The sequence below is a fragment of the Protopterus annectens genome, chromosome 12.part0 (assembly GCF_019279795.1).
Source record: "Protopterus annectens isolate FY-2018-M chromosome 12.part0, PAN1.0, whole genome shotgun sequence".
NCBI lineage: Eukaryota > Metazoa > Chordata > Ceratodontiformes > Protopteridae > Protopterus > Protopterus annectens.
The window spans coordinates 1,264,304,025-1,264,330,834 of NC_056746.1; the positions used below are offsets into that span (position 1 = coordinate 1,264,304,025).

General features: G+C 41.1%; 1 protein-coding gene across 3 annotated transcripts in view; it reads left to right on the forward strand.

Annotated features, from left to right (window-relative positions):
• LOC122817110 (ubiquitin carboxyl-terminal hydrolase CYLD-like) overlaps positions 1-26,810 on the forward strand; it is a 363,020-nt gene that overhangs the window by 157,244 nt on the left and 178,966 nt on the right. For all 3 annotated transcript variants that reach the window (XM_044090288.1, XM_044090289.1, XR_006367148.1), the window contains exon 4: positions 4,417-4,715. In XM_044090288.1, the coding sequence (XP_043946223.1) occupies positions 4,417-4,715 (299 nt within the window). The remainder of the gene's footprint in view (positions 1-4,416; positions 4,716-26,810) is intronic.

Sequence of the window (26,810 nt, forward strand, 5' to 3'; positions counted from 1 at the left end):
ATAGAATTATGTTGGTTCCTGTGGTGCACTGACTTGAGTGTGTGTATGGCATTGTGGGTAAGCCTCAGGTTAGTATACTGACGTTGAATATGATAGAATCATGTTGGTACCTGTGGTGCATTGACGTGTGTGCATGTTATTGTGGGTAAGCGTCAAGTTATTTATATTCATGTTGAGTATGATAGAATCAGTTGGTAGCTGTGGTGCAGTGACTTCAGTGTGTGCATGGTGTTATGGGTAAGCCTCAGGTTATTTATACTCACATTGAGTATGATAGAATCATGTTGGTACTTGTGGTGCAGTGAATTGAGTGTATGCATGGCATTGCGGGTAAGCCTCAGGTTATTTATACATACATATTGAGAGATCCATAATGTCTCTTTTCACATCGTCCAGTGAGGTACGTCTCAGGTTATTAATACTCACGTTGAGTATGATAAGACTCATGTTGGTACCTGTGATGTAGTGAATTGAGTGGGTGCATGGTATTGTGGATCCTGGCTTCAGTTAGGCATCTAACCATTATTTTCTCTTTGTTCATCCTGGTTGGAGGAGTATGTGTGTCATACAATAGAATCCCCTGTGAGAGGAGTACTAGGTGAAGTGTTTCATTGCCTTATGGTCATTGTTCTTTGTTATTATTGGGTGTATGTGTGTTGTTAGGTGTTGCTTTTGTTGTGTTCTTTAGTTATTGCTGAGGATACGTGTTGCAGTATGATGGCTTAGGAGGTCTTTGAAGTTTAGAAATGTTTCTTTAAGTGCCTTAGCATGAGAAGGTCTAGGTATGTGGTGAGCAGTACATGTAAAAGAGGTAGCATGTGTGTTTTTGGCAACCTTCTTTGTAAGCGAGATTTTTGCCTCAAAAGAAGTTATGTATGTACGCCTATTGCATATATATTGTATTAGTTTCTTTAAAGATTAAAAGTTTGTCGGAGTACATGAGACAATTTCTACGTTGTCTCAGGATGCCCATCTTTACCAAGCTGGCCACAGAGACATTAGGAAATTGTAAATCCATGTTGTCAGGGCCTGTGTTAGGATTCGATTATTATGTTCGAGGGTCTTGGTTTTACAATGGTCACCTGTGTGGTGTCTAGAGTGAAGGGTAGATGTTAGTGCTATAACTTTAGTGTTGTATGACATTATCTAGCTGCCCTAAGCTCAGCTCTATGCAAGCCCTTTCTATGAGTTAAAAGTCCCAAGTACTAGCTTTATAGGTTTGCTACTGTACAGGGTACTGCTAACCACCACTGAGCAGTAAACAGCTCCAGGAAAATGAGTCTAATTTATAGTAGGCAGAAAAAGCTGAAAACTAACTCTCGTGCCTCTAGTCAATAAATGGCTACACTTCAGGCTCTGTGGAGTGCCTCACAACTGAGAGAGTCCAGGTAAACACCTTCTGCCACAAGATGGATGATCCTATAACTTCTTAATGTAAAAGTACAGCAAACATAGCACTCAAGTTCAGTTTAACACCCAACTAAGTGCCTAAAAAACTCTTTGGCTGATGAAATAGTGTCACTTTAAGCCTCCCTGTGTATTTCCAAACTCAGACTGACCAGGCTACTTTACTATTGCCACTAGAATAGCAGTCCCACTCTTCTCAATGTGAAAACACACTTTGGTTAGCCTATCTGAAAAGGTACCAACTAGCTACAAAAAGTAGATGCCACTTTAGGCTCTGTTGTGGGTTTTCCAGCTCGGACAGACCAGTCTATCTTTTTACTCCCACTGGAATATCAGTCCCAGCCTTCTTTAGTTAGCCAGATGTGAAAAGGTATTGCAAAACAAATCAAACTAGCTACAACAAGTAATTCTCCAAGTCTCCCTGTGTTTCCCAACTCAGACAGACCAGGCTATCTTTGTATTCTCACTGGAATTTCAGTGCCAGTTTTCTTAATGTAAAAACACACTTTAATTAGCCACAAGTGAAAAGGTACCAGAAACAAGTCTAGCTAAAAGCAATTGCAGGTGATTTAAAGGCAGACAAGCCAGCAATAAGGAACACACACTTTAAGGGAATTTCAAAGTTGTACTACCAGTCTAAGGGGAGGACCTTCCCAATTTCTTCTGTTAGTAACCAGTAAGACAAACAGAGAGGAATAATACTTGGAGGAGATTCTAGGGGCAGCTGTACAGTAGGGGCAAGCAGCTCAAAAGCCTCCAAATATAAAGCCACTGCCTTAAATTAATAGCTTTAACTTCAGATAAAAAGTTAAGGGCCATTATAAATGTACTTAAACTGTACTTCTCTGAATGCAAAAATGTAGTCCATATGCTTTTGTTATCAAGCTTGCAGCAGTCTCAAGACTGAGATGGCAGACTACTTTTGTGATTTCACAAACCAGATGGCTAATCTGACTGGATTTTGGTTGAAAACCGTGTTGAGGACTCCGCAACTGACAGTTGTGGGAGAGTGAGCAGCTTACACTGTGAGCTGTTCAAGAAGTGTAAAGCTGCAGTTACTAATAATACTGGACTAGTCACCTGTGCATTGCATGATGGGGAAATGTCTGCTACACAATATGTTTAACTACTAGAGAGCAGGACTACCAGTATGAAAACACCTTGCACTTTGCTGTAGTGTCTGTCAGACAACTCTGTGGTCATATGATGCATAATAATCCTGTTATGGCCTTGTGTGGGCCTCCTTTGGGCCTGATAGGTCCAGTTGACTTAAGGCTGGCCCTGTGTCACACTGGTGTGACAGTTTAGCCTGCTGTATTCATTTGGGCTGAGGTGTGGCGGTGTTAACATCAAAACTGCTAAGTAATCATGCTAGACAGAACGGAAGGCATCACTCGTATCACAACACTTTTGCCTTCAGGTGTTTCCACCTGGCTGTGCCACTGCATGTACACCTTACGGTGCTTTGCACATTGAGTGATGCGACTGTGAAAGCCCTCATTTGCCTTTGTTTTATATGTCATCAAATCATTTGGGAAACAGGTGGTTGCTATTCCTAGATGTTGTTCTTTGTTGATGTAAGCATATTGATTTTATTATCTTAAGTTCCATGAAATTATGTGTGACGCAAGTTAAGGGCTTGTTTGATTGTAGAAGATTAATTTCTTGAAAAAAAATATTCAGCTTTTCTTTTGGGGAGAGTGTGTTTGTTTTCAAGCCTAGAGCCTGAACTTTAGGGAGAAGAATGTTTGGGTTAGTGTACAAATGAAGCTTTGTCTAACATTATTGTGTAACTTTTTAACCATTACTATCATTGTCTTGTTAAGTTATCATAACACAGAGAAATAGAGTACTTTTATGTTTGTTTACAAGGTGCCCAGCATACATGATAGTTGGCAGAGTACTGATAGGAGCATTTCTATTGAGTTCCTGAATATCATTTTGAATACCTAGGGTTTTGAGTGTCTTTGCTTATTTTGCCCCTTAGACTATGCATATATTATGGTACATTATCATTTAGAACTTTGTTTGTGACAGTATCCTCAATTACTTAGTTGTACAGTGTGTATTATAACTAACAAATGGAGTAAGGCTTCCCCAAAGCAGGAGCTTTTGAACAAGGGGTTACACTAAAGGGAAATGGCTGCACAATTAGTTCTTAGAGGCTGATGGGACTTTATATATTCCATATTGCAAATCATCACTAGAAGTGTTTGTATTTATCACTTTTTGAAGACATTCTTCTCTAATTAAACTTGGTAATAAGTTTCCTGAACAAAACATTATCTAGTTTTTTTTTTAGATTGTTTCAGTTTTTCCAATGTGCAATGAATCCTTTTCAGGTTGCGAGATGGGCAGTAGAACAGTGGAGTGTTGAACTGCAAGCTCAGGGTACCCATCCTTCTATAGCAGTTGAATTCCAACATGTCTAGGTGCAGTGAGCCTGTGCACCAGCACTTTGGTACCTTCACTTTAATGTTCTTACCTGCCTTCTGGGACAGTGGCAGAATGATGGCCTATATTTCTTACCCTCTTCCCAAAAAAGGCCATCGTGCCCTTTCCCCTCTGTCCAGCTAGCTCAGTCTTGCTTCGTTTATTAGCCAAGGATGCAGCATTGCAGATAAAAACTCCAAAGCATTCAAATTAAAACTTATCCATTGGTAGCCATTTTTCTGCTTCTAACATTGCAGATGTGGAATATTTGAAGATAAGGAAGGTAGCAGTATATCCTCTGCCAATGAAATTTGAGTAACTTTAGATTATAAAGCAGCCCAGGAAGTCCCCTATTAAGTACTGTGTCAGTGTTGTGCATATAGATCTGGAAGACCTATCTGAGAGTACTTTTGACTAGATTGAGGAGCTGTAGTAGGTCTTAAAGTTACTACTTTGATGAATTAGAGGAACTTTATTTTATGCTGTGGGAAGGCACTCGGCATATTCAAATCATGTTGACCTAAGTTTAACTTAAGCTGAAAGATAACATTTTTTCTTTTTTTTTGTTCATTCTAGAAGCACAGCAGAAACTGAATGGCAGAAGTAACCTTGCCAGTCAGAGGTCTGGTTTATCTTCTTCGGAAACGAATGTTGCTGATTACCCTGCATGTAGTTCTTTGTCCAGTGCAGAACACCATAAGGATCCTTCCGAAGTACAACATCCCAGTAACACAGCAATGAACCTAAACATTCCCGACCTAGAGATTGGTTCCATGGTTGAAGTTAAAGCCAAAAATAATGCCACAGTTTATGGAGTGCTTCGGTGGATCGGTAAACTTTCAGCTTATGAGGAAGACTATGCAGGTATTGAGCTGGTAAGTATACCTTCTGACTTGCCTATATTTCTTTTTAATTGTGGCCATCTTCTTGATGGCTTTCTGATTAAGTTTGTGATGAATTATATTTCTTCATCATAATATGTTTTATTGTGTCTCACACCAGAATACAATATCATTTGCAGATGTTTACAAAGCTGGAAACAGGCAGTGTAGAAAATGCAAACTCTACTTGTCTCTCTAAGTGCATCTTTAACTTTCAAGGAGCATTTATTTTTCCTTGTTCAAAATCGCCAAACTGTTGTGCAATTAAAATTGTTATTGCTGTTTTTTAGAAAATGGAAATGTACATTGCCTGTGTGAAATATTTCGACTAGTATACTTGAATGCACAAATATTGTTGTGCGACTAACAAAGGTTTAGAAAAGTGTGTATAGAAGTTTAGCCTTACAGATCTATCTCACTGTTGAAGTATTACTCTTATTTGCAGTCTGTTAAACTTTCATTTTACAGTACTGAAATGTTGTATGTCAGTTTTGTCCAATTAAATTATTGTTGCATACACGTTAATCTGACTCAAATTTAAATTATGTTTTGTCATAGTGCTGTTACTGATTCAATTTCTTAGATACTAATCCAATCACAGCACTTACATTGAGTGAATTTAACTGCAAACAATTCATGATTTGTATGCTAATCAATAAATAGGTGCTTCTCTGTACTGTAGCAGATAGGATCTGCTGCTGTAGCATTCTCATGGCTTCTTCTAAGCTGTTGGGGCAGGTGCATGTTACAGGCCAGTAGTGGCTGGGCTGACATCCCAGCTGTTGGGGCAGGTGCACATTACAGGGCACTAGTGGCTGGACTGACATCCCAGCTGTTGTGGCAGGTGCATGTTATAGGCCACTAGTGGCTGGGCTGACATCCCAACTGTTGGGACCGGTGCATGTTACAGGTCACCAGTGGCTGGGCTGACATCTCCGCTGTTGGGGCTGGTGCACGTTACAGGCCACTAGTGACTGGGCTGACATCCCAGCTGCTGGAGCAGGTGCATATTACAGGCCACTAGTGGCTGGGCTGACAGCTAAACTGCTACATTACTGAGCTACACTCATTTGGTTTGTGAATGCTAGGAAAGGGCAAATAGGGCATACATCGCACAGGTTGGAATGTAGTCCATTGGTTGTAATCTGCTAGCTGTGCTATACTGCGTGTCCTGCAAAGGTTTAGCAGTAACCTAACATGAGTAAGAAAAGGACAGGTAATTTGGATTAAACATTTGCACCCCGCCATAGAACTGCAAACACTACATAGATGTAAAGTAAACCAGTAAGTATAGCTACCTTTAGGGAATCTCATCTGAGCTGACATCTCAGCTTTGTCCTTTACATTTCAGACTCTGAAACAAAAGTATTGCTGTTTGGTTTTACTCTTTGTCATCTAAAATTAAATGAAAAAAAAAAGATTTCAATTCCATTTGTTAGGAATTAGAAGACTCAAAAAGACTTCTAAGTCTGTTCATAATTACAGATTTAAGGTAGACATAAAGAAGCATTATCTGCTAAGGTTAACTATAACAATTAGTTGATTGTCAGGTTTTAGGTAAATATATTGAAGCACTGAGGGATAAAAAGGAGCAGATATCAGAGCTTTCATAAATATGGTTGAGTCCTCTTCCCTTCTTGCAGTAATCCAGGGATGTGAAGTTATTCAATCTCGCCATTCATTCTTGACTGATGGGTTCGGAGCCGATCCATCAGCTCCGGTACGGCCACATGCAAAGCTCGAGGTCTTCTAGTAGCTTGAGGCCAAGCCCTATCCCATGATGCACTGTGAATTACCTCCGATCTAGTTTGCTGCGGCATCTGATCAGAGGTTCCAGTGAAAGCTCGGCCAGTAATCTTTAAGTATTCTCTGTTTAGTCTTTATTGCATACTTTTAGTATTTTTTGGATATAGGTAGTTAGTTATTGAGCTCTTAGTTCAATTGCAATCCCCTTTCCATGTCTTTTATATATATATTTCTATATATTGCCTCTTTAAATTTTTGGCCTAGTTCTTGGGATAGTATATTGTTAAAGTTCTGTGTGTGGTTGTTTAGATAGTAGTTATAATTGGTTAGTTTTAGATACCTTTAGCTTAGGTTGTTTTGTGTGTTTGTGTGTGTTTAGAGCCTATCAGTCTAAATTTATACTCATTGTTAATCTGTGTGTGTTTTATAATTAGTGTAGTAGTTCTTGGATACCTTTAGCTTAGGCTCTTTTGTGTGTTTGTGTGCGTTTAGAGCCTATTAGTCTAAATATATACTAGTTGTTAATCCACGTGTGTTTTTAGAGTGGGATCATGGCGGATGATAAGGAAAAGCATCCAAAGTCCGGTTTTAAAAAATGTCTGGACTGTAACCAGAAAATGTCAGCTATTGATGGACATGTTACATGTGTGTATTGCTTGGGGCTGTCCACTTGCATGAATTTTGTGCTATCTGCAATTCCTTTTCTTCCAGGGTTCTGTTAGAAAGGAAATGGAAATTAATGGATACGGGCTTGCTTAAATACCCCTTTCAAGAGACTTTCAGTGACCAGGATGTGGCCAGCAAATCTTCTAAGTCATCTACTGAATCTAAGGACTCCAAGCATTCTAAAAAATCAAAAAAACTCTGATGACTCTGCAACATCAGCTCCGCAAATTTCAGAGCCGACTGTCTTTTCTTGTTGGAGCCGGCCCACAGCTTTGGAGCCAGTATCCGAAGTGCCTCGGTCACCATTGCTCCAGTCGGCACCATCAGTGCATTCATCTAGATCATCTGTCAGCCTTTCAGATTTGGATATGGATCAATTAGTGCAGAAGCTTTTACAGGTACCAGGCCTTGCTAAATTGCTGTCGGCTCTGACCCAAGTAGCTTCGGAGCTGAAGACCACTGCTCCTGCTTTAGCTACTCCTCCTCTGAGCCGTATCGGCCCTTCGGAGCCAGAAGACGCAGACCTGTTGATCGTGGAGCCTTCGGAGCCGAGACCTGCTCTAGTGTCCTCAGCTCCATCCACTCTGATGTCCTCTGTGCCAACTGGGGACTGTAGGAGCCGACACTCTCCAGTCGGATCTGGGGAGGATAGTCGGACTGACTTGGTGACGAATCTTCCTCTCGGGGCTTCGGCTCGGATGAGCTTGGCTCCTACCTCCGGTTCGGAGCCCACTGCCTTGGTGCAGGAGGGTTTGTCAGTTCCCTTGGATCCGTTGATTCTTTCCCATCAGAGCCTTGATGCCTTCGAAGCCATGAGGAGAGCTTTGTCCCCCATGACATCCTCGATTTCAGGCCTTGCTTCCTCATCCCCTAAAGCGCCTGTGTCCGCTTCTGCTTCCATCATCCAGGCTAAGCGTAGAGACCCAGAGCCCCAGGTAGCCCCACAGGGTGCCCCCTGCTCTTCCGAGACCTCCCCAGAAGCTCCCACTGAGGAGGTCCCCAGGAAGAGATTGTGCACGAGGAGACACTTAGACTCCCCACGGGAGTCTTTAACATCTGACACTGACTTGGATGAGTCAGAAGGGTCCCCACGGTCCCCCTCTGAGGATATCTCCTTTGCTGAGATACTTGAGATCCTTAGGCAGAGGGGTGATTGGCAGTCCAAAAGCCCTACTGAGGATAAGTCAGTTCTCCTGAAGGCTTTCGGGTCTCAATCCTCCACCTCTTGGGTGTCTCCGACCTTCAATGAGCTCATGCAGTTGGTTTCTTGAAGGGCGTGGGAGTCACTGGAGTCCATGGAGCCTGGCCCTAGGAGGCCTAACAGGTTTATATCTGCAAAAACTCGAAAAAAGCGCAGTAGGGAGGGAGAATGAATATAATCCAAAGGTGTATTTATTGAAGTAAAACAATTCCACAACCACGCCAGGAAAAGGAAAACATAAACCATAAACGCTTTGTAAAATCAAATGCGTGTTTTTTTTTTTTTTTTAATGCAACATTTTAACATCACATTTTATCATTGGTTTTATACACTAAAATTTATAAAATTTTATCTATATATAACTAGTTAACTATTTATTTCTATGAAACTTGTTTTTAAAGATTTTTTATGATGTTCCCTTTCGTAGCTTTTAATGGAAAGATGAATTCAAATTATTTCAATGTATTTATTTCCCAGGATTTCTATAGGTTGACTAATTAACTATTTAATTTAAGGAGAGTATAAAAATGGTGTTACTAACGTGATTTTTCACGCATCTGATGAAGTCTAATCAATGAGACGAAAACGCGCATTTGATTTTACAAAGCGTTTATGTTTTCCTTTTCCTGGCGTGGTTGTGGAATTGTTTTACTTCAATAAATACACCTTTGGATTATATTCATTCTCCCTCCTACTGCGCTTTTTTCGAGTTTTTGGTGGTTTTTGTGCAGTGGTTATAGTCTCTTTTTGTGCTTATAAGTTTATATCTGCCCCACCAGACAAAACATTTTTAACCAAAGGAGTTCCCATTGATGCCATGGTGGTGGCGGCGGCGGCCACCAAAAAGGAAATGTCTGAGATTTCCTCATCTTATCCATCCTCCTAATGGAGAGTCTAGGATCATGGATTGATATGGGAAATGCATGTTCAGTTCAGTGACTTTTGCTCTTCATTCACTGAACTTCTTAACCCATTTTACAGGTTGCAAAGAGATTTCCTTAAGGAGTTAGGAGATACTCTTCAGGGTACAGTAGCTGCAGGTGCATCTGATAAAGTTGCTACCCAGCATTCTACCCCAAATTCTGTTGTCAACTCATCCATGCATCTCATATCCTATGCAGCTGATGGAACAAGTAGGGCAGCAGATACAGGAATCGCTCTTAGAAGACATTCCTGGATGCGCTTGTGTTCCTTCGTGGAGCCCTTCAAGTCATCCTTTGTTAACACCCCCTTTGATGGCTCATTCCTTTTTGGGCCTAATATGAAGGAAACCTTGACCAGGTGTGAACAGGAGGGAAAGACTCTGTCTGTCATCAGAGTCCGTTTTTCCACCCCTATCTGACCTTATCCCAAATGTTAAAGAGGAGGAAAAATGTGGTTCCGGAAAGCCCAAGGAGCCTTTCAGGACACACATGGTGAACCCCCCTCCAGGGGCAGAGGAGGGGGTAATAGTGGAAGATGCCGCCCTCGCGGCAGAGGGGTCCACAATATCAGGGTGACAGAGATCACTTCTCTGGGCAACCCTACCAGCGCTCCTGAAAGGAGGCCCCACTGTTCTGCTCTGGAGGCAGTCGGGGGTCGCTTATCTTTGTATCCAGACGCCTGACAAGAATTAACAAAAGACAGCTGGGTACAAAGTATCATTTCCAGAGGGTACTTCATACCTTTCTTCACCCCCCCCAATCCATAAGGAGAATCCCAGAAGTTCTATCCAGTTACAGGGAACAGGTATCTTTAGAGGTCCGAATGTTGCTACAAAAAAGTGTCATCCAGCCAGTCCCAGCAGACCAAGCAGGATCCGGAACTTACTCAAGATTATTTTTGGTTCCAAAGAAAACAGGGGACTGGAGACCCATTTTGGCCCTCAGCAGACTCAACCAATATGTAAAGAAAGAGAAGTTCCAGATGGTCACGCTTCAGTCTATACTTCCTTCTTAGGGAAGAACAATTGGATGTGCTCGAGAGATCTCAAGGATGCATACTACCATATAAAGATGGCCAGGCCATCCAAAGATCACCTGCATTAATGGCTAGGAGCCAATCATTTTCAGTTTTTAGCCCTGCCCTTTGGTCTCACTACAGCCCCCAGAGTGTTCACCAAATGCATGACAGTGGTCACGGTTCACCTGAGGTGTCTAGGATTCCAGGTGTTTCCGTACCTAGACGATTGGCTCCTTACCACCACCACCAGGCATCAACTTATTCAGGCAAGGGAGTACACACTGTCACTCTGCAATCATCTAGGTATTATGGTCAACTCAGAAAAGTCTGCCTTGTTGCCATTGCAGCATATCATTTTTATTGGGACAGAGCTAGACACCTCAACCACCACTCTAAGGCTACCTATCGAAAGAGTCTTCCTTCTTTATTAGCATGTCAGCACATTGGTATCAAAAGACAGAGCACCAGCTTCAGAAGTTCTGAAAGTGTTGGGTATGATGGTGGCAGCAATCCTAGCCGTACCATTAGCAAAAATGCATATGCCGATCCTTCAATGGCTGTTGTCCTCTCAATGGTCTTACCAGGAACTACCCATGGACCACACAATATTGATTACAAGCCCTTGCAAGAAAGATCTCCAGTGGTGGTTGACATCTCTTCATGTCACCATTGGACTCCCCTTTGTTCTACCCCCTCCAGTAGCCATTGTGACCATGGACGCTTCCCTGATAGGGTGTGGGGGGGGCATTTTTAGGGAAAGACTGCCCAAGGCACATGGACCGATCAAGAGTCACACTTGCATATCAATGTTCTGGAGATGAGAGCAGTACTTTTGGCGTTGCAGTACTTCCAGGACTCTTTTCCTCTAGGAATGATTGTGATTCAGACAGACAATATGTCAGTAGTCTGGTACTTGAACAAGCAAGGGGGAACCAGATCTTACCCACTTTGCCAAGAAGCCCTCAGAGTTTGGCAGTGAGTTGTTTCCTCCCAGCGCTTTCTATTGGCAACACACATCCTGGGGAGATCCAACATGATAGCAGACAAACTAAGCAGGGCAATCTTGTTGCCACATGAGTGGTCCCTGAAGAAAGACATTGCGGACAGGATTTTCCACAAATGAGGCCAGCCTTGCTGTGACCTTTTTGCCAATCACATCAACACAAAATGCAGAAGCTACTTTGCTCTGATTCCTCCTCCGGGAGAAGCCCCGAGGGCCACAGTTGTATACAATTGTTCCCGGGGGTCTCCTCTATGCATTTCCATCAATACCATTGATACCCAAGGTTCTACAGAAAGCAAAATCCCTGGGAATGACCATCATCCTTATAGCCCCTCATTGGCCTCGGCAGATTTGGTTCCCATTCTTTCAACATCATCTCTTGGAGGCTCCCTGGATTCTGGACCCAGTTCCAAACCTTCTGACACATCTGTCAGGGGACCTTCACCCCTCTCTGCAGTCATTGAAGCTGACAGCTTGGCTGCTCCAGTTCCCCTCATAGCCAAGCTTAATAACTTTTCCAATGAGACAAAACAGATCCTTTTGTCTTCTCATAAGCCGTCCACTCGGAGATTATATGTTAGTAAGTGGAAGAGATTTTCCATATGGGCCTCTAAACATAATATTGACCCTTACCAAGCCTCTATGACATCCATACTAGATTTTTTGACTATGATTTTTAACAAAGGAGTGGCAGCAGCAACAGTTTGGGTTCAGTTGGCTGCTATATCTAATTTTCATCTTGGGATTGACGGGTTAAATATCATGTCTCACAAGTTATCCAAAGCCTTTCTCAAGGGGACATTTCACATGAGACCACCTGTGAAAACTCCATATTCTCCATGGAATCTAAATTTTATGCTTTCACGTATAATTCTTCCACCTTTTGAACCAGCATCATCTTGTGACCTCAGATATTTGTCGTGGAAAACCATTTTTCTGGTAGCTATTACTTCTGCCTGCAGAGTGTCAGAACTTCAGGCTTTATCTGTCAGCCCTCCTTATTTAGTTTTTCATGCTGATAGAGCATCTCTTAGGACAAATCCTTCCTTTTTGCCCAAAGTTTGTTCAGAAACCAATATTAACCAAGTTATTGAGTTACCAGTTTTCTTCCCTAATCATTCCAACAAGTTGGAGTATATGCTGCACAAACTTGATGTTCACAGACAGCTCAGATTTTATTTGGATAGAACAAAAGATTTCAGGAAATCAGACCAGCTCTTTGTGTCATTCTCTGAAGCCAGAAAAGGTAGACCAGTGGCTAAAACAACTCTGTCTAAATGGTTATCTGATTGTATCACCTTTGTCTGTTCAGCTTCTAATATGCCTTTGCAACACAAGATTAAAGCTCACTCAACCAGAGCAGTTTCTACATCCTCTGTGTTTTCAGCCAAACTGCCCCTTGATAACATTTGTGCAGCAGCCACTTGGTCAAAAACCTCATACCTTTATCACTCATTACAAAGTTGATAAGGCCTCCAGGGATAGGGCTTCCTTTGAGTCCACGGTCCTGAAGAATGTACTCCCGTGAGCCACCCGAGATTGATGGTGCTTGGGATGCTACCCATCAGTCAAGAATGAACGGGCGAGATTGAACAACTTCACATTAAGAAGTTATGTACTCACCATAACGTTCCATGTGAGTTGTTCATCTCACCTTCATTCTTATGTCCATCCCTGCTTCCCTCTCCTGGCTGATAGCTGATCTAGATGTTGGTCTCATCCTGGTTGCTCAATTCTTCTTCCCTTCCTTAGGGAGATAGCTATTTTATTTGGTTATAGCACACGCAGCAAACAAGATCTGAGGTAATTCACAGTGCATCATGGGATAGGGGCTTGGCCTCGAGCTTTGCATGTGGCCGTACCGGAGCCGATGGATTGGCTCCAAACCCATCAGTCAAGAATGAAGGCTAGATGAACAACTCACATGGAACGTTATGGTGAGTACATAACTTCTTATTCTGCAGGGTAACAGTATATGTGCCTGGTGCACTATACCTTTGAGCAGTACCTAAAGTCGGTTTCTAGTGAAACTTTCTGTGAAGTTCTGGCTATGGAATCCTTTGGCTGTAATGCTTACGCATATTTTCTGATGTTCCCTTTTGTTCTTTCACATACTTATGCAGTTTCTTTTTGTCCCATAGTCCTTCTCCTGCATAAAATGTAAGCATATAACCTGACTTCCTCCCTTTTGTCATTCTTCTTGCTCTTTTATTTGATTTCACATTTTCCTTCTTTACATTAAATCAAAACTGTCCTTTAATGTCCATCTACTTCCACTTTGATCCTGAATTCATGTCAGGCCCATAGTTGGGGCTTTATTTTCAGCCCTGATGTGCAAAGCCCATGCTTCTGGGGTACTGCCTGAAACAGAACTTCACTTAGAGAATCTGAATTTTTAGGGCCATTTTTGTTCCTGTGAGACTTGCTGCACCCTCATGGGTTCAGTGCCATTCACCCTTCTGCTGTCTCTCTCTCTCTCTCTCTCTCACACACACACACACACACACACACACACACACACACACACACACACACACACACACACACACACTGGGGGTTTCCTCTCACACATAGTCGTCACTGCTGCATTTATCAGTCTTCACTAATGATATTCTTTACCTTTATAAAAACATGATTAACACAATGCAAAGTGCCTTCACACATTTATGTGTGTAAAACCACCATGTTGTGTCCCACAACTAAATTTCAAACCTGTTAGCAATGCACAATGAAGGAAGTTTTTTTTTTAAAATAGTAAACCTTATAGTACAAATATACAAAATTTTAGAGAGAAAATTGTGAAGGGACATTTGTTAAAAGTCAATATTTTCAGTGGGGGGTGTCTGCATATCCCCAGATTGGTTAATGTACTTTCCACAGCCCCTGCTGCTTAATATAATCACTCTCTTTAGTTGGATGATCTTGTAGAGAAGGTGGACACTTTGTTTTTATACAAACTTGAGTATTTTCAATTTCCTCAACTAATATGGAGAAAAGCATCCTTTGCAGAATACAGTGTTGTGATTTGTCTGATTCAGATACTTGTGCTCCTACAGAAAGTGTGACTCCCACGATGGAAGATAACAGATTACCTGTACCCCCTAAATAGAAAACACTGATTTACAAATAGCACTGTTATTCCTACCTTGCATAGCATTTGCTAGACCTAGACACTGCAGCAGGCCTGGATTTGATTCCTACAACTTCCATTTCCTATTATGTGATTCTGAGCAAGTCACCTAACTGGGCATTGGTCATGGGTTACCTGTGCAAATGGATGGTGTGTCCGCTGGGTTCACAAATCTATAGTTATTTCACCAAAGTGCTAGCAGTGGTGGTAGAAGATTTGCAATAGAAGGACAACCTTCTTTAACCAACTCACCATGGCTCACTACTTGCTATACCACCCAGACAACATTCCTGATCTCTCAGGCTTACTCAACTTTCACAATTCTGCTCGCCAACTAAGATCCACAAACAAATCCCTTCTTGAGGTAGCTAAGTGTACACACAGTGCTGGCGAATTCCTCTACTCCTAAACAGTTGCTAAAATCTGGAATTATTTTTCACCGGATATCTGCTTGCAAAACAGCAGTCCCATCTTTAAAACCCAATTAAAAGCCCACCTCAGTTTCATCTGGCAATGTACCTGTACAGACCATGGCTAGCCCTACTACCACCATTCAGATAAATCTTCCTCTGGCACTACTCAAAAGTCAAATACATTAAAAAAAACCTACCATATTGAATTGTATTTTTAAATGCATATAACTGTATGTAGTTTTACTGCACTTTCTTACTCAAATACATTATATTTTCTGCCTTACTACTGTACACGCTATATATTGTACACTTCTGTAACTTCTCATCATACTGTGCCACGATATACTATTGTTTGTTTGCTCTATTAATTTGTACTCCTCTCTGAGTATTGTATTTTTATCATGTATGTGGAGCATTTGTATTTTATTTGATTGCCATGTATGTGGCGCTTTTCTCCCTGGGCCTCTGCTCAAAATGGGCACCTGATTGCCCAGTCAGACCAACCTGGTAATCAAATATAAAATAAATAAATAAATAAACCATGGTTAAGGACAGGTTCACTGCATTAAAGTATGGAAAGCCCTCCTAAATAAATAAATCAATAAGTAAGTAAATATTTTAAGGACCTCCAGAATGAAGCCTTGGCCTCAGGAGTTTTGAAACACAGACAGTAGTCAGCTCTATCGAAAGGGATTTAGACAGGTAAATGAATGTCTGCTGGAAGTCCCAAGCTGAGTCCTGGAAATGACCAGCAACCTCTCACCTGATGACCATTGCTGTCTGGTGTGGATGTATGGGGATAAAAGTTCATGCAGGTAAAATATACTCTGGTTGTGTAGGTCACTGTAACAGAATTAAGATTTAAAGAAGTGACTTTGCTGCAGCATGCATTTTCTGCTCATCTGTAATACAGATATAGGTTCATAGGTGTATACTACACTTAACGACCACTAGAGCCAAGCAACCTAAACATGACCCACAAATTTGATTTATATAGATAGTGATTTACTGACTGCCTCTGTCCATCAGAGATGTAGGAGCCAGCAAGGTCGGCCTTACGTCAAGTGGTGCCCTAGGCAAAAGGGCTCCACAGTGCCCCCCAACGCTACATAGTGCCCTCATCCTGGTCTGTTTAAACCATACAGTTTACTGGAAAAGAGCCCCTGCTAGAGCAGCACCCTAGGTGGCCTATGCCTAAGGCTGACTATGGGAGCCAGACCAGAGATGAATTTCCGATTACACATACATTGGTCCAGATTGCACTTAAATAGGGATAGGGAGGAACTCTGCTTCACATGGATGAGGAGTCTGTTCCAGAGAATGGGAATTCTCTGAGAAATATGTCTGCCTGTCCAACTTGTCCTATTTATGTTGCAAGCAAAATGTATGCCTTTTGATGTACAGTTATGATGCTGTTTATTTTGCAGATGTGCAAAAGGTTCATCAAAACAGGATCTGGGATGTCTTTTATGACAGGCAAAGATCACTTCTCAGACGTCTGTATGATACTGAGTAAAGAGACTGGGCTTTGAGACAATCAGCTTAGGACATTGTATTTACTCCCTTTATTCGTTTTGTAAGGAAACTTTGTGGCTGCATGTGTCTAGTCAGGTACATACCAAAGGGGGCATTATACTCTAATGATGGGTCTGATAACGTTCGAGTACAGTGGTATGATGACCTCTCTGGATCTAGATGCTACGCCCTTGTTTATACGATGAGCAACACAGAAGGATTTTCTTACTACCTTATTCACATGTAATATTAATGTTGTGATTGGCAGCATTCAGACTCCTTGCAGCAGAATTCTGCACCTGTCGAAGTTGGGTAAGGTCATCACCATTGAGCCCAAGGGACTAGCCTTTAAATTAATTAAGGCAGTTAGATAAAAAAGCATGGATCGCTGTAACAAGGTCTGATGATGGAATTCACGGATTCTCTATCCTTTTTTGCTGTGTGAATTTGTAAGGGTTCACCTCTTTGAATACACATTCTAGATCTGTAGCACCCTGATCCTGCTTAAAAGTATTTTTGACTTTTCACTTTCGCCACTGTTGTCCAACTGTGGAGTTACTTGAGCTGAGCAGGGAATATGAGGGTGTAGGATGACTTACCTCTGCCCTCCTGAAAAAAATGTTTTTATTTGTTTTCATCCAGTCAGAGCTTTGGTTGTTTTGCTGGCTGTAACTTTGATGGGTATTAATTAATGAGATGTAATAAAACTGGATTAAGAGATATTCTTTATGGGATGACTTAATAGCCATTGACATCTGACCCGTAAGTGTCAGTGAGTTGTCATGGAGTCAGTAGCAAAACATTGCATAATACAATTCACTGTGCAGTAAAAGATTTATTAAGTGTTTAATAGAAACAGAAAAAAGCAATTGTACAAGTTAGGTCTCAACTTTATTATGTCACCACAAGTGAATCTGGTTCTTTAAAACTGACCTTCAAAAGTTGGAGTTGAGGGCATTAAAGTGCCCCTCGAGATGGTTCTTAAATGTTCAAATGGACCAGATCAGTATCTAATTGCAGAAGTGGAGATGGTGTTAACGCAAAGTGAACAGGAAATACTCTGAATACAACATAAGTTTTACTATGTCATGAGGTAATCAGGCAAAGTTTGTTTTATTTTTATTTTGCATTTGTTTACCAGGGGTATCCGGCTGGGCTGTTAGCTCATTTTTAGCGGAGGACCGGGGGAAAAGCTCCACAGTAGTTACAAAAAAATGAATACAAAGATATTAATGCAATGTCACAAATTAACAGATACTATCTTGCCTTTAAAACTGGATTACAGAGGGAATAACCATAGCAGAGCCCAGACTCTCTATAATATAAAAGCTTGCCTTGATGAGTACCTTAGGTTCTTTGTCACCCAGGCAGTGGTATCATTCAAAACTAACCAGCAACTTTGGGTGTTGAACTTGTGGTATCAATGAGGAAAACAACCATAAGTAACTCAGTGGTTGGTGTACAAGGAGAAGTCTGTAGTTCGCTTTTGCATTGGGAACATATTTAAAGGAGATGAGACAGCCACAATCAAGTTAGGTCAATCTAGGCTGATCAACAGATAGTAACCGCATTAGTGATCTTACCTTGCTAGGACTCCGAGTTACACGGTGATTGAGCAGAATAGAGGTTACAGGGTCTACTTTGGCTTACCAGAATTAAGAATATCATGACCAATTCTACCACAGGCACTTTTACTGCTGCCCAGTAGACCTTCATAATATATTTAGGGTAACGATAATCTTAACTCTTATGTTTCAATGGTTGTTGCTCCCCTTCCACCATCAATGTATGTGTCTATCCTCATCCACCTGAACTGTAAATATATTGCCTCCGAGACTGGACCACCTCAGAGAAAATCTTCCTGTAGAAATTCTTTAAACTAATGTTAGTATATTTGATGACTGCTTTGGTCAGCTGAGGGGTTTGGTGAGCTCATTAGTTATAAAATCAGAGAGACAAAAGATGCAAGATGGTTTAGATTTCTCACTGACCCAGGGCTCTATGATAAATGCCAAGTCAGCATTCCAAGTTAAGTATAACACTGTGTCAGACTTATTTTGTATGGACCTGACATCAAGTAATAGAGCCATAGATAAGGACTGAGGAAGACATCCTGTCTAAGTTTTATCCTTGATGTACTTCACAAAGACAGTGCAGACCCCTTTCCTTGTGATGTTTCACTCTCTGAGGTGATGCCTGGTTATTATAATATGAAAGGCAGCCCAGATCAGGGTGAGCGATGACACTTCTGTTTTCACCCTGTATTCTGGACTTCTAGTAATGCTGAAATGATGGCAAGTTAGAGAGACAGGAGGTGGAACCACAGGCGGCTTAAATGAGTGGGAGAATGTCAAGGAGTTCCTGAAAGTAGGAGAGCAGTGAAGTGTAACGTATGTAAATCAGACAGTAGAGAAGTAAACAAACTAAAGTAAATTGCCACAAGAGACAGAATATAAAAGTAGTAAAAAAAAAGGAAATAAATTAGTACAACAAAAACAGTAAGCAGTAGTGTAGCAAAACTGATTAGTAGAAGAAGCAGTAATCTGACAAAAACAGAATAAAAATCTTTAACAGTGAGATATGCAGAAACAATACAACTAAATGAAAGCAGAATCAGCTAGCCTGTCGGTGAAGCTGAGTAAGGAATCTGAAATGTGCTCAGTGACCAAACTGGTTCTTCCAAAACATCAACCAATTACGTTACTGGGCTGAAACCAAAAATTCACCAGCAGGGCAAATGGAAAACACACCTTTACTGGGCTACCAGATGAGTTCAGTTGGTGAAAGAGAATCATGTGAAACCAAACCTGGTAACAAGTCAGTCCCACGTGAAAGGCTTCAGTAGATGAAAAGAACTTTAGCAGTTAATAGATGTAAACACCTGGCCATTAAAGTGCTAGGTACAGCAAGTTACGTAGAAGAATGCAGTTTGTGTATTTATTGGCTTGTCTGTTAAATGGGGTAGAATACAGATCCTTATGGGCCTTTTTCAGGTTTAGCCCAGGGTTTCAGGAGGTCAGAGAGAAACAGTAGTCTTTTATACAGTTGCCTCACAGCAAGAGGTTCTCCCGTTCGATTCTCAGCTAATGTGCGGGGAGTGCCTTCTGTGTGGAGTCTGCATGTCCTTCCCGCGGGTCGAGTGGTGTTCCGAAAGACATGCGTGAATGGACTTGCCTTCATTGAAGGTTGGGCATCAAGCTGGCAACTCGGCACCGTGAAAATCTACTGCCAATCATTAGCGGACTGGAGTTCCGCTGTGGCGACCCCTAACCGGGAAAAGTCGAAAGACAACAGCAACTAAAGTTAATACAAAGAAAGATCGACAAGTAGACATGCTAGATGCAGCAGTCTTTAACAGCATGCTAAGAACATTGCAGTTGTATACTTAACAGTGTTGTATGTTTTTATTAATCTAATGACCAAGGAGACCATCAAGAAGCTCAGCCACATCAGCCAGTACTGGTGGAAGGCTTAACACTGGTAGATGGCCTAACAGTGTCTGTTTACAAAGTATACACTGTAATGGTCAGCCAGAACTGGTGGAAGGCTTAACACTGGTAGATGGCCTAACAGTGTCTATTTACAAAGTATACACTGTAATGATCAGCCAGTACTGGTGGAAGGCTTAACACTGGTAGATGGCCTAACAGTATCTGTTTACAAAATGTACACTGTAATGGTCAGCCAGTACTGGTGGAAGGCTTAATACTGGTAGATGGCCTAACAGTATCTGTTTACAAAATGTACACTGTAATGGTCAGCCAGTACTGGTGGAAGGCTTAACACTGGTAGATGGCCTAACAGTATCTGTTTACAAAATGTACACTGTAATGGTCAGCCAGTACTGGTGGAAGGCTTAACACTGGTAGATGGCCTAACAGTATCTGTTTACAAAATATACACTGTAATGGCATTTGCATTCTTGCTTTAGCTTGGAGTTTAGAATAAACAGAAAATAGAAGGATGACAGCTGATGAACACTGCAGCTTATAAATTATGTCACACCATAGAATAAACAAAGGACTAATCAGACCAGAATGCTTTTCTACAGCACAAAAGCTGTGGGGAAAAGATGACCAATAGAAGCAGTGTGAGGAAATCATACCTCTCAACCTCTTAAAGTAAGAAATCTGGACAAAGCCATAAAAAGTGCTACAAATAGGAACAATTTTGAAATATTGCTCTTACAAACTTAGAAAGATGATAGAATAACAGGTTTTGCATTAACATGAATTTTCTGGAGGGTATGAAGTCTAAAATTCAAATGTCTGTCATTATTTTCTAACTTCAGTCTTTAATGATTTACCACTAATTTGCCAGAAAGCCACAATTTTATGAAAAACGGACCAAAAATATAAGGCAAAAGTCTGGACATTCTGCAAAAGTCTGTACAGTTGAGAGGTGTGGATGAAATATGTTTCTTTCCATTACATCCTTAGTTCCTTAACTGCTGTATATGGAAAAAATAAAATAAAAACATTCCATTTCTGAGTAATTGTTAGGGATATGGAACTCATGGCAGACACAGCAAAATGGATTTGTCCTATAGTAACCACAAAGACACTTGCATGATGTACTAAGTTTTATTTGACATCAGCAGTAACTCCTGATGAAGGGATCACGTTAACCTGAAAACTTGAATAATTGCATTCTTTCTTGGTCAACTAAAAGTTATTACATCACATCTGTGTCTGTTTTTGTCAGTGGACCAACACAGCACTTCTTAATTTTTATCTTGAAGCAGGCACTTGTCCAGAAATAATGACTTTTCCTTCATGTAACTGAAACTATTTCAGGTCCTAATGATGAATTCTTCATTAGTGGAGTATAGAGCCAACTTCGGCTGAACTTCATTTGAAAGTGCTCCTCCTGGAGAACAAAACTCCCCATAAAACATTTGGAGCTACAAGCAGTTGACTCAGCTTTGTTAGCCTTACAGGATAAGCTGTATTACAGTCCTTTACTGATTCGGTCTAACACAGTCCTTCAGGTGGTGCCTGAACAAGAAAGGGGAGGTTGAAATTATTTCCCTTCTGCAGAGAAAAGCAGTACATGGTTCATAGGTTCTTAGGTTCATGGATCAGTACTAAGCTAACTACATTGTGGGCCATTTTAAGCCTAGCTAATTACCTTATGTGAGAATCAAACCCTGCACCTTGTGTCTGTAAGGTAAACACCTTAACCATTATGCCAGTCTCTCACAAAGGAACTGAGTATTCACTAATTTGCATTTTAGGAGTGGTAGCCTCTCCAAGCTGTCTGTGAATTTGGGATTCCTGCCTGTTGAGGTCTTCCAGGAGGAGGGTACCCTGAAGATAAGTTATAATTCAGTACTTCTGCCTCTTTGTATGCAGTAGAAACAAGGGAAGCTGGTGGTGATTGCATTCTGTTTTATTTTATTTTTAATTATGCTTTTTGATTAGGTTGATCCCACTAGGCCAGTGGCCTCTTTTCAGAGGGACTCATGGTTGTATTCATACTCAATAAGGGAAATTTGGTTAGTACACTGAGTAGATTCTTCTACTGTTTTAGTTAAGTTCCGTAGGATCTCTTACATCTGCCTGAGCTACAAGCAACTCCAGCAGATGGGGACACAGTTTAATGTTACATTTGAAGGATGGCATGCTCAAGAGTGCAAAACCCCCTTTATGTTGTACGACTGTGTTAGTATTGGAAAAATGAATCCAGGTATATAGTGTGGGATTCAAATCCATAGTCTTCTGATCTTCCTGCACCAAAGGTGAGTGTGTTACTTGTTGAGACACTGACACTGTTTTTCCCCTTCTGTGGCAGGAAAGGGTTGCTGTGTACTTTTCCACCATTCACTCTGTTTTCACACCTTACTGCAGAATTTAAAGAACTAAGACCAAACATCGTCATTGTTGCCTCTGGTAGCCAATAAGAGCGTGGTTTCAGGCTCTCGGGTCTCTGGTAGGACAAGAAACCTCACTACAAACTAGAAAAGTTTATTCACAATTGGGTTAACATGTTGCTTCTCCTCAGGACATAGCTCCTGGTTTAGATTCATTAATCTCACTGGACCTCTGTGCTGGATAGCACAGAAAACCTTCCCAGTACTAACCAAGAAATTCTCCCACATTTGAAGTGACACTCCGCTAATCCTCAGGGCATAGCTGTTGGCTTACATCAGATAATCCTGCTGGACCTGTAGACTAGACTAGAATGTCAGATATAATTGAAGTTACTAGGAATCCTTCTACGTATCAGATGTACTTTGACAAGTTGAAAATGTTCTCCATATAGGTAAAAAGGTGCCCTTTACCACCCCATTTTCCCAGCAAGCAGGTACTTCTGGCATGTCTTGGTTGCCTGCATTATTTGTGTCTTAGTTATTCTAAGGTCAGAGTGCATCTGTCAGCTATTTTTTCACAGTATGTCCTTGTTTTCAGCAGAACTGTGTCTTTGACTGGTCAAGCAGTTCCTTAAAAGCATTATACGTCTTTTCCTTCCTTTGAATGACCATTTACTTCCTTTGGACTTAAAATTTCATTATTGCCAAGACTGTCTGCCCACTGTTCAGCAGCTTTAAACTTGAATGTCTTTTCCAAGCTGTTATTCCTGTTGGTCATCATCTTTCCCACAGGATCTTAGAGCGTAAGGCCCTTTTCTGTGGGGAACTAGATATGATCATGCACATGGCTATGGTGTTCCTTAGGAATAACTTGCATTTCATCCTGAAAACTGTGTCATAATTTGGATTTTTGATATGCTGCTGCTGTATTTACATCATAGCAAAACTTGTTGAAAATACTTCTCCCCAAAACAAGTGCTTTTGTAGGGGGAGGTGCACTAATTGCACACACTGTCTGAAGTTTCATTCCACCTGTTAACTTAAATATAACAACTCCATTGATATACCAGTAATGAAACATTTTAGTTACTTAGCAACATGGAAAGGATATAATTGGGGTTTGGTAAAGGCATGCAAGTTGCCCAAAGCATGGCAGCTTCTGTTTAGTGAAAGTTTGGTAACTTGGAAGGAAAAAAATCTAGACGAATAATGTTTATCAAAATATTTTTATCAACAAATCCAGAAAGACCATTATGGTATATTTCTTATGAATTAAAAGTAGGAAAGCTTATACAAAAAGGGTAATGAGAAAATGTGAGGTGACCATGAGATGTAGTGGGGGTGGTACCAACAATGCAATGAACTTTATTATTTCTCTGTATGGACAACTGGTGAGAGTTCATCTTGTGTATTTTATGCAGCCGAGACCACATCTCTGCAAGGACAGAAGTAAAACTCGGGCTGTTGAGAGGATGGTCAACAAGATGGTACTCGTTCTATGCATGAAGTCCTTCGACGAATAGCTAACTGATTTAAAATGCACACGTTTAAGGAGGGAAATATGATAACGTGCTTTAATAGAATTAGTAGGTTTAAGTAGAGGTATCTCTTTCAGAAAATTAATTGCATGTTAATATGGGGGAGCACTTTAAAAATATGGGTAATGACTCATGGGAAGTTTGTGGAGAGATTTTTTTACTAAGATTGTTGTTGATGCATTGAAAAATCTCCCACAAAATATTTTGGATCCAACATCTGTGTAACAAGTCAAGGTGGCATGGCACTGGATTGTTTAAAGATGCATTGGAGAGGAGAACAATAAGTAAACGGAGTACATCAAACCACGTCAACAGCTTTCTGTGGGGTAAACAGCAGTTAAGTTAGGTACGTTTAAGTGGCCTTTATCTGGAATAACAGTGAACATTTTAGTGAAGAAGGGAAGATCAGGGATATCACAGAAACTGTATACTTTATATTCTACCTGTGTTTGTCTTCCTGTGTACCAGACACTGCCTCACATTGACCTCTACTTCAGTAACTGTATGTTCCTATTTTTTATCATTTGGACTGTACATTAGTGACCAGAGCCTTATTTATGCCTTTGTAATTAAAGTGACAAGTATGACAGTGTAGAAAGTATCATGGCCAGATATTAGGTGTACCTAGACACTAAAGGATCTTACAGTGTCACCAAACAGGTGGCCAGATATTAGGTGTACCTAGACACTACAGGATCTTACAGTGTCACCAAATAGGTGGCCAGATATTAGGTGTATCTAGACACTAAAGGATCTTACAGTGTCACCAAACAGGTGGCCAGATATTAGGTGTACCTAGACACTAAAGGATCTTACAGCGTCACCAAACAGGTGGCCAGATATTAGGTGTACCTAGACACTAAAGGATCTTACAGTGTCACCAAACAGGTGGCCAGATATTAGGTGTACCTAGACACTAAAGGATCTTACAGTGTCACCAAACAGGTGGCCAGATATTAGGTGTAACTAGACACTAAAGGATCTTACAGTGTCACCAAACAGGTGGCCAGATATTAGGAGTACCTAGACACTAAAGGATATTACAGTGTCACTAAACAGGTGGCCAGATATTAGGAGTACCTAGACACTAAAGGATCTTACATTGTCACCAAACAGCTGGCCAGATATTAGGTGTACGTACACACTAAAGGATCTACAGTGTCACCAAACAGGTGACCGGATATTAGGTGTACCTAGATACCAAATGATCTTAGTGTCACCAAACAGGTGGCCAGATATTAGGAGTACCTAGACACTAAATGATCTTAGTGTCACCAAACAGGTGGCCAGATATTAGGTGTACCTAGACACTAAAGGATCTTACAGTGTCACCAAACAGGTGACCAGATATTGGGTGTAACTAGACACTAAAGGATCTTACAGTGTCATCAAACAGGTGGCCAGATATTAGGTGTACCTAGACACTAAAGGATCTTACAGTGTCACCAACCAGGTGGCCAGATATTAGGTGTACCTAGACACTAAAGGATCTTAGTGTCACCAAACAGGTGGCCAGATATTAGGAGTACATAGACACTAAAGAATCTTACAGTGTCACCAAACAGGTGGCCAGATATTAGGTGTACCTAGACACTAAAGGATCTTACAGTGTCACCAAACAGGTGGCCAGATATTAGGTGTACCTAGACACTAAAGGATCTTACAGTGTCACCAACCAGGTGGTCAGATATTAGGTGTACCTAGATACCAAATGATCTTAGTGTCACCAAACAGGTGGCCAGATATTAGGAGTACCTAGACACTAAAGGATCTTACAGTGTCACCAAACAGGTGGCCAGATATTAGGTGTACCTAGACACTACAGGATCTTACAGTGTCACCAAATAGGTGGCCAGATATTAGGTGTACCTAGACACTAAAGGATCTTACAGTGTCACCAAACAGGTGGCCAGATATTAGGTGTACCTAGACACTAAAGGATCTTACAGTGTCACCAAACAGGTGGCCAGATATTAGGTGTACCTAGACACTAAAGGATCTTACAGTGTCACCAAACAGCTGGCCAGATATTAGGTGTACATAGACACTGAAGGATTTTACAGTGTCACCAAACAGATGGCCAGATATTAGGTGTACCTAGACACTAAAGGATCTTACAGTGTCACCAACCAGGTGGCCAGATATTAGGTGTACCTAGATACCAAATGATCTTAGTGTCACCAAACAGGTGGCCAGATATTAGGAGTACCTAGACACTAAATGATCTTAGTGTCACCAAACAGGTGGCCAGATATTAGGTGTACCTAGACACTAAAGGATCTTACAGTGTCACCAAACAGGTGACCAGATATTGGGTGTAACTAGACACTAAAGGATCTTACAGTGTCATCAAACAGGTGGCCAGATATTAGGTGTACCTAGACACTAAAGGATCTTACAGTGTCACCAACCAGGTGGCCAGATATTAGGTGTACCTAGACACTAAAGGATCTTAGTGTCACCAAACAGGTGGCCAGATATTAGGAGTACATAGACACTAAAGAATCTTAGTGTCACCAAACAGGTGGCCAGATATTAGGTGTACCTAGACACTAAAGGATCTTACAGTGTCACCAAACAGGTGGTCAGATATTAGGTGTACCTAGACACTAAAGGATCTTACAGTGTCACCAACCAGGTGGCCAGATATTAGGTGTACCTAGATACCAAATGATCTTAGTGTCACCAAACAGGTGGCCAGATATTAGGAGTACCTAGACACTAAAGGATCTTAGTGTCACCAAACAGGTTACCAAAAGTGGGTTTGTGGCATAAGTGTAAGGGACACAACAGCGATTGCAGTTTTGGCCTAAAGGCAATGTGAAATAACATTTGCAAACATTATTGATAATTTTCTTTTTTCTGTGATGTTCAAATCATACTCCATGCAGGAAATGCCATTCCTTGCACCTCAGAAGTTGGTATAATCAACTCTGATGTCACCTTAGTATAGTCACCTCTGTTGTCACCTTAGGTGAAATAGGACTTCCTGTTCCTTATGAGGTTCTACCAGATGCACCAGTACATCAGTTATGCATTAGTCAAACTTGTGTTATTTGCATTATCGTCCTCCTCCCTCATTTTCACTTTCTCTTGTAAAGTAGAAACATTACTAGTGCATTAC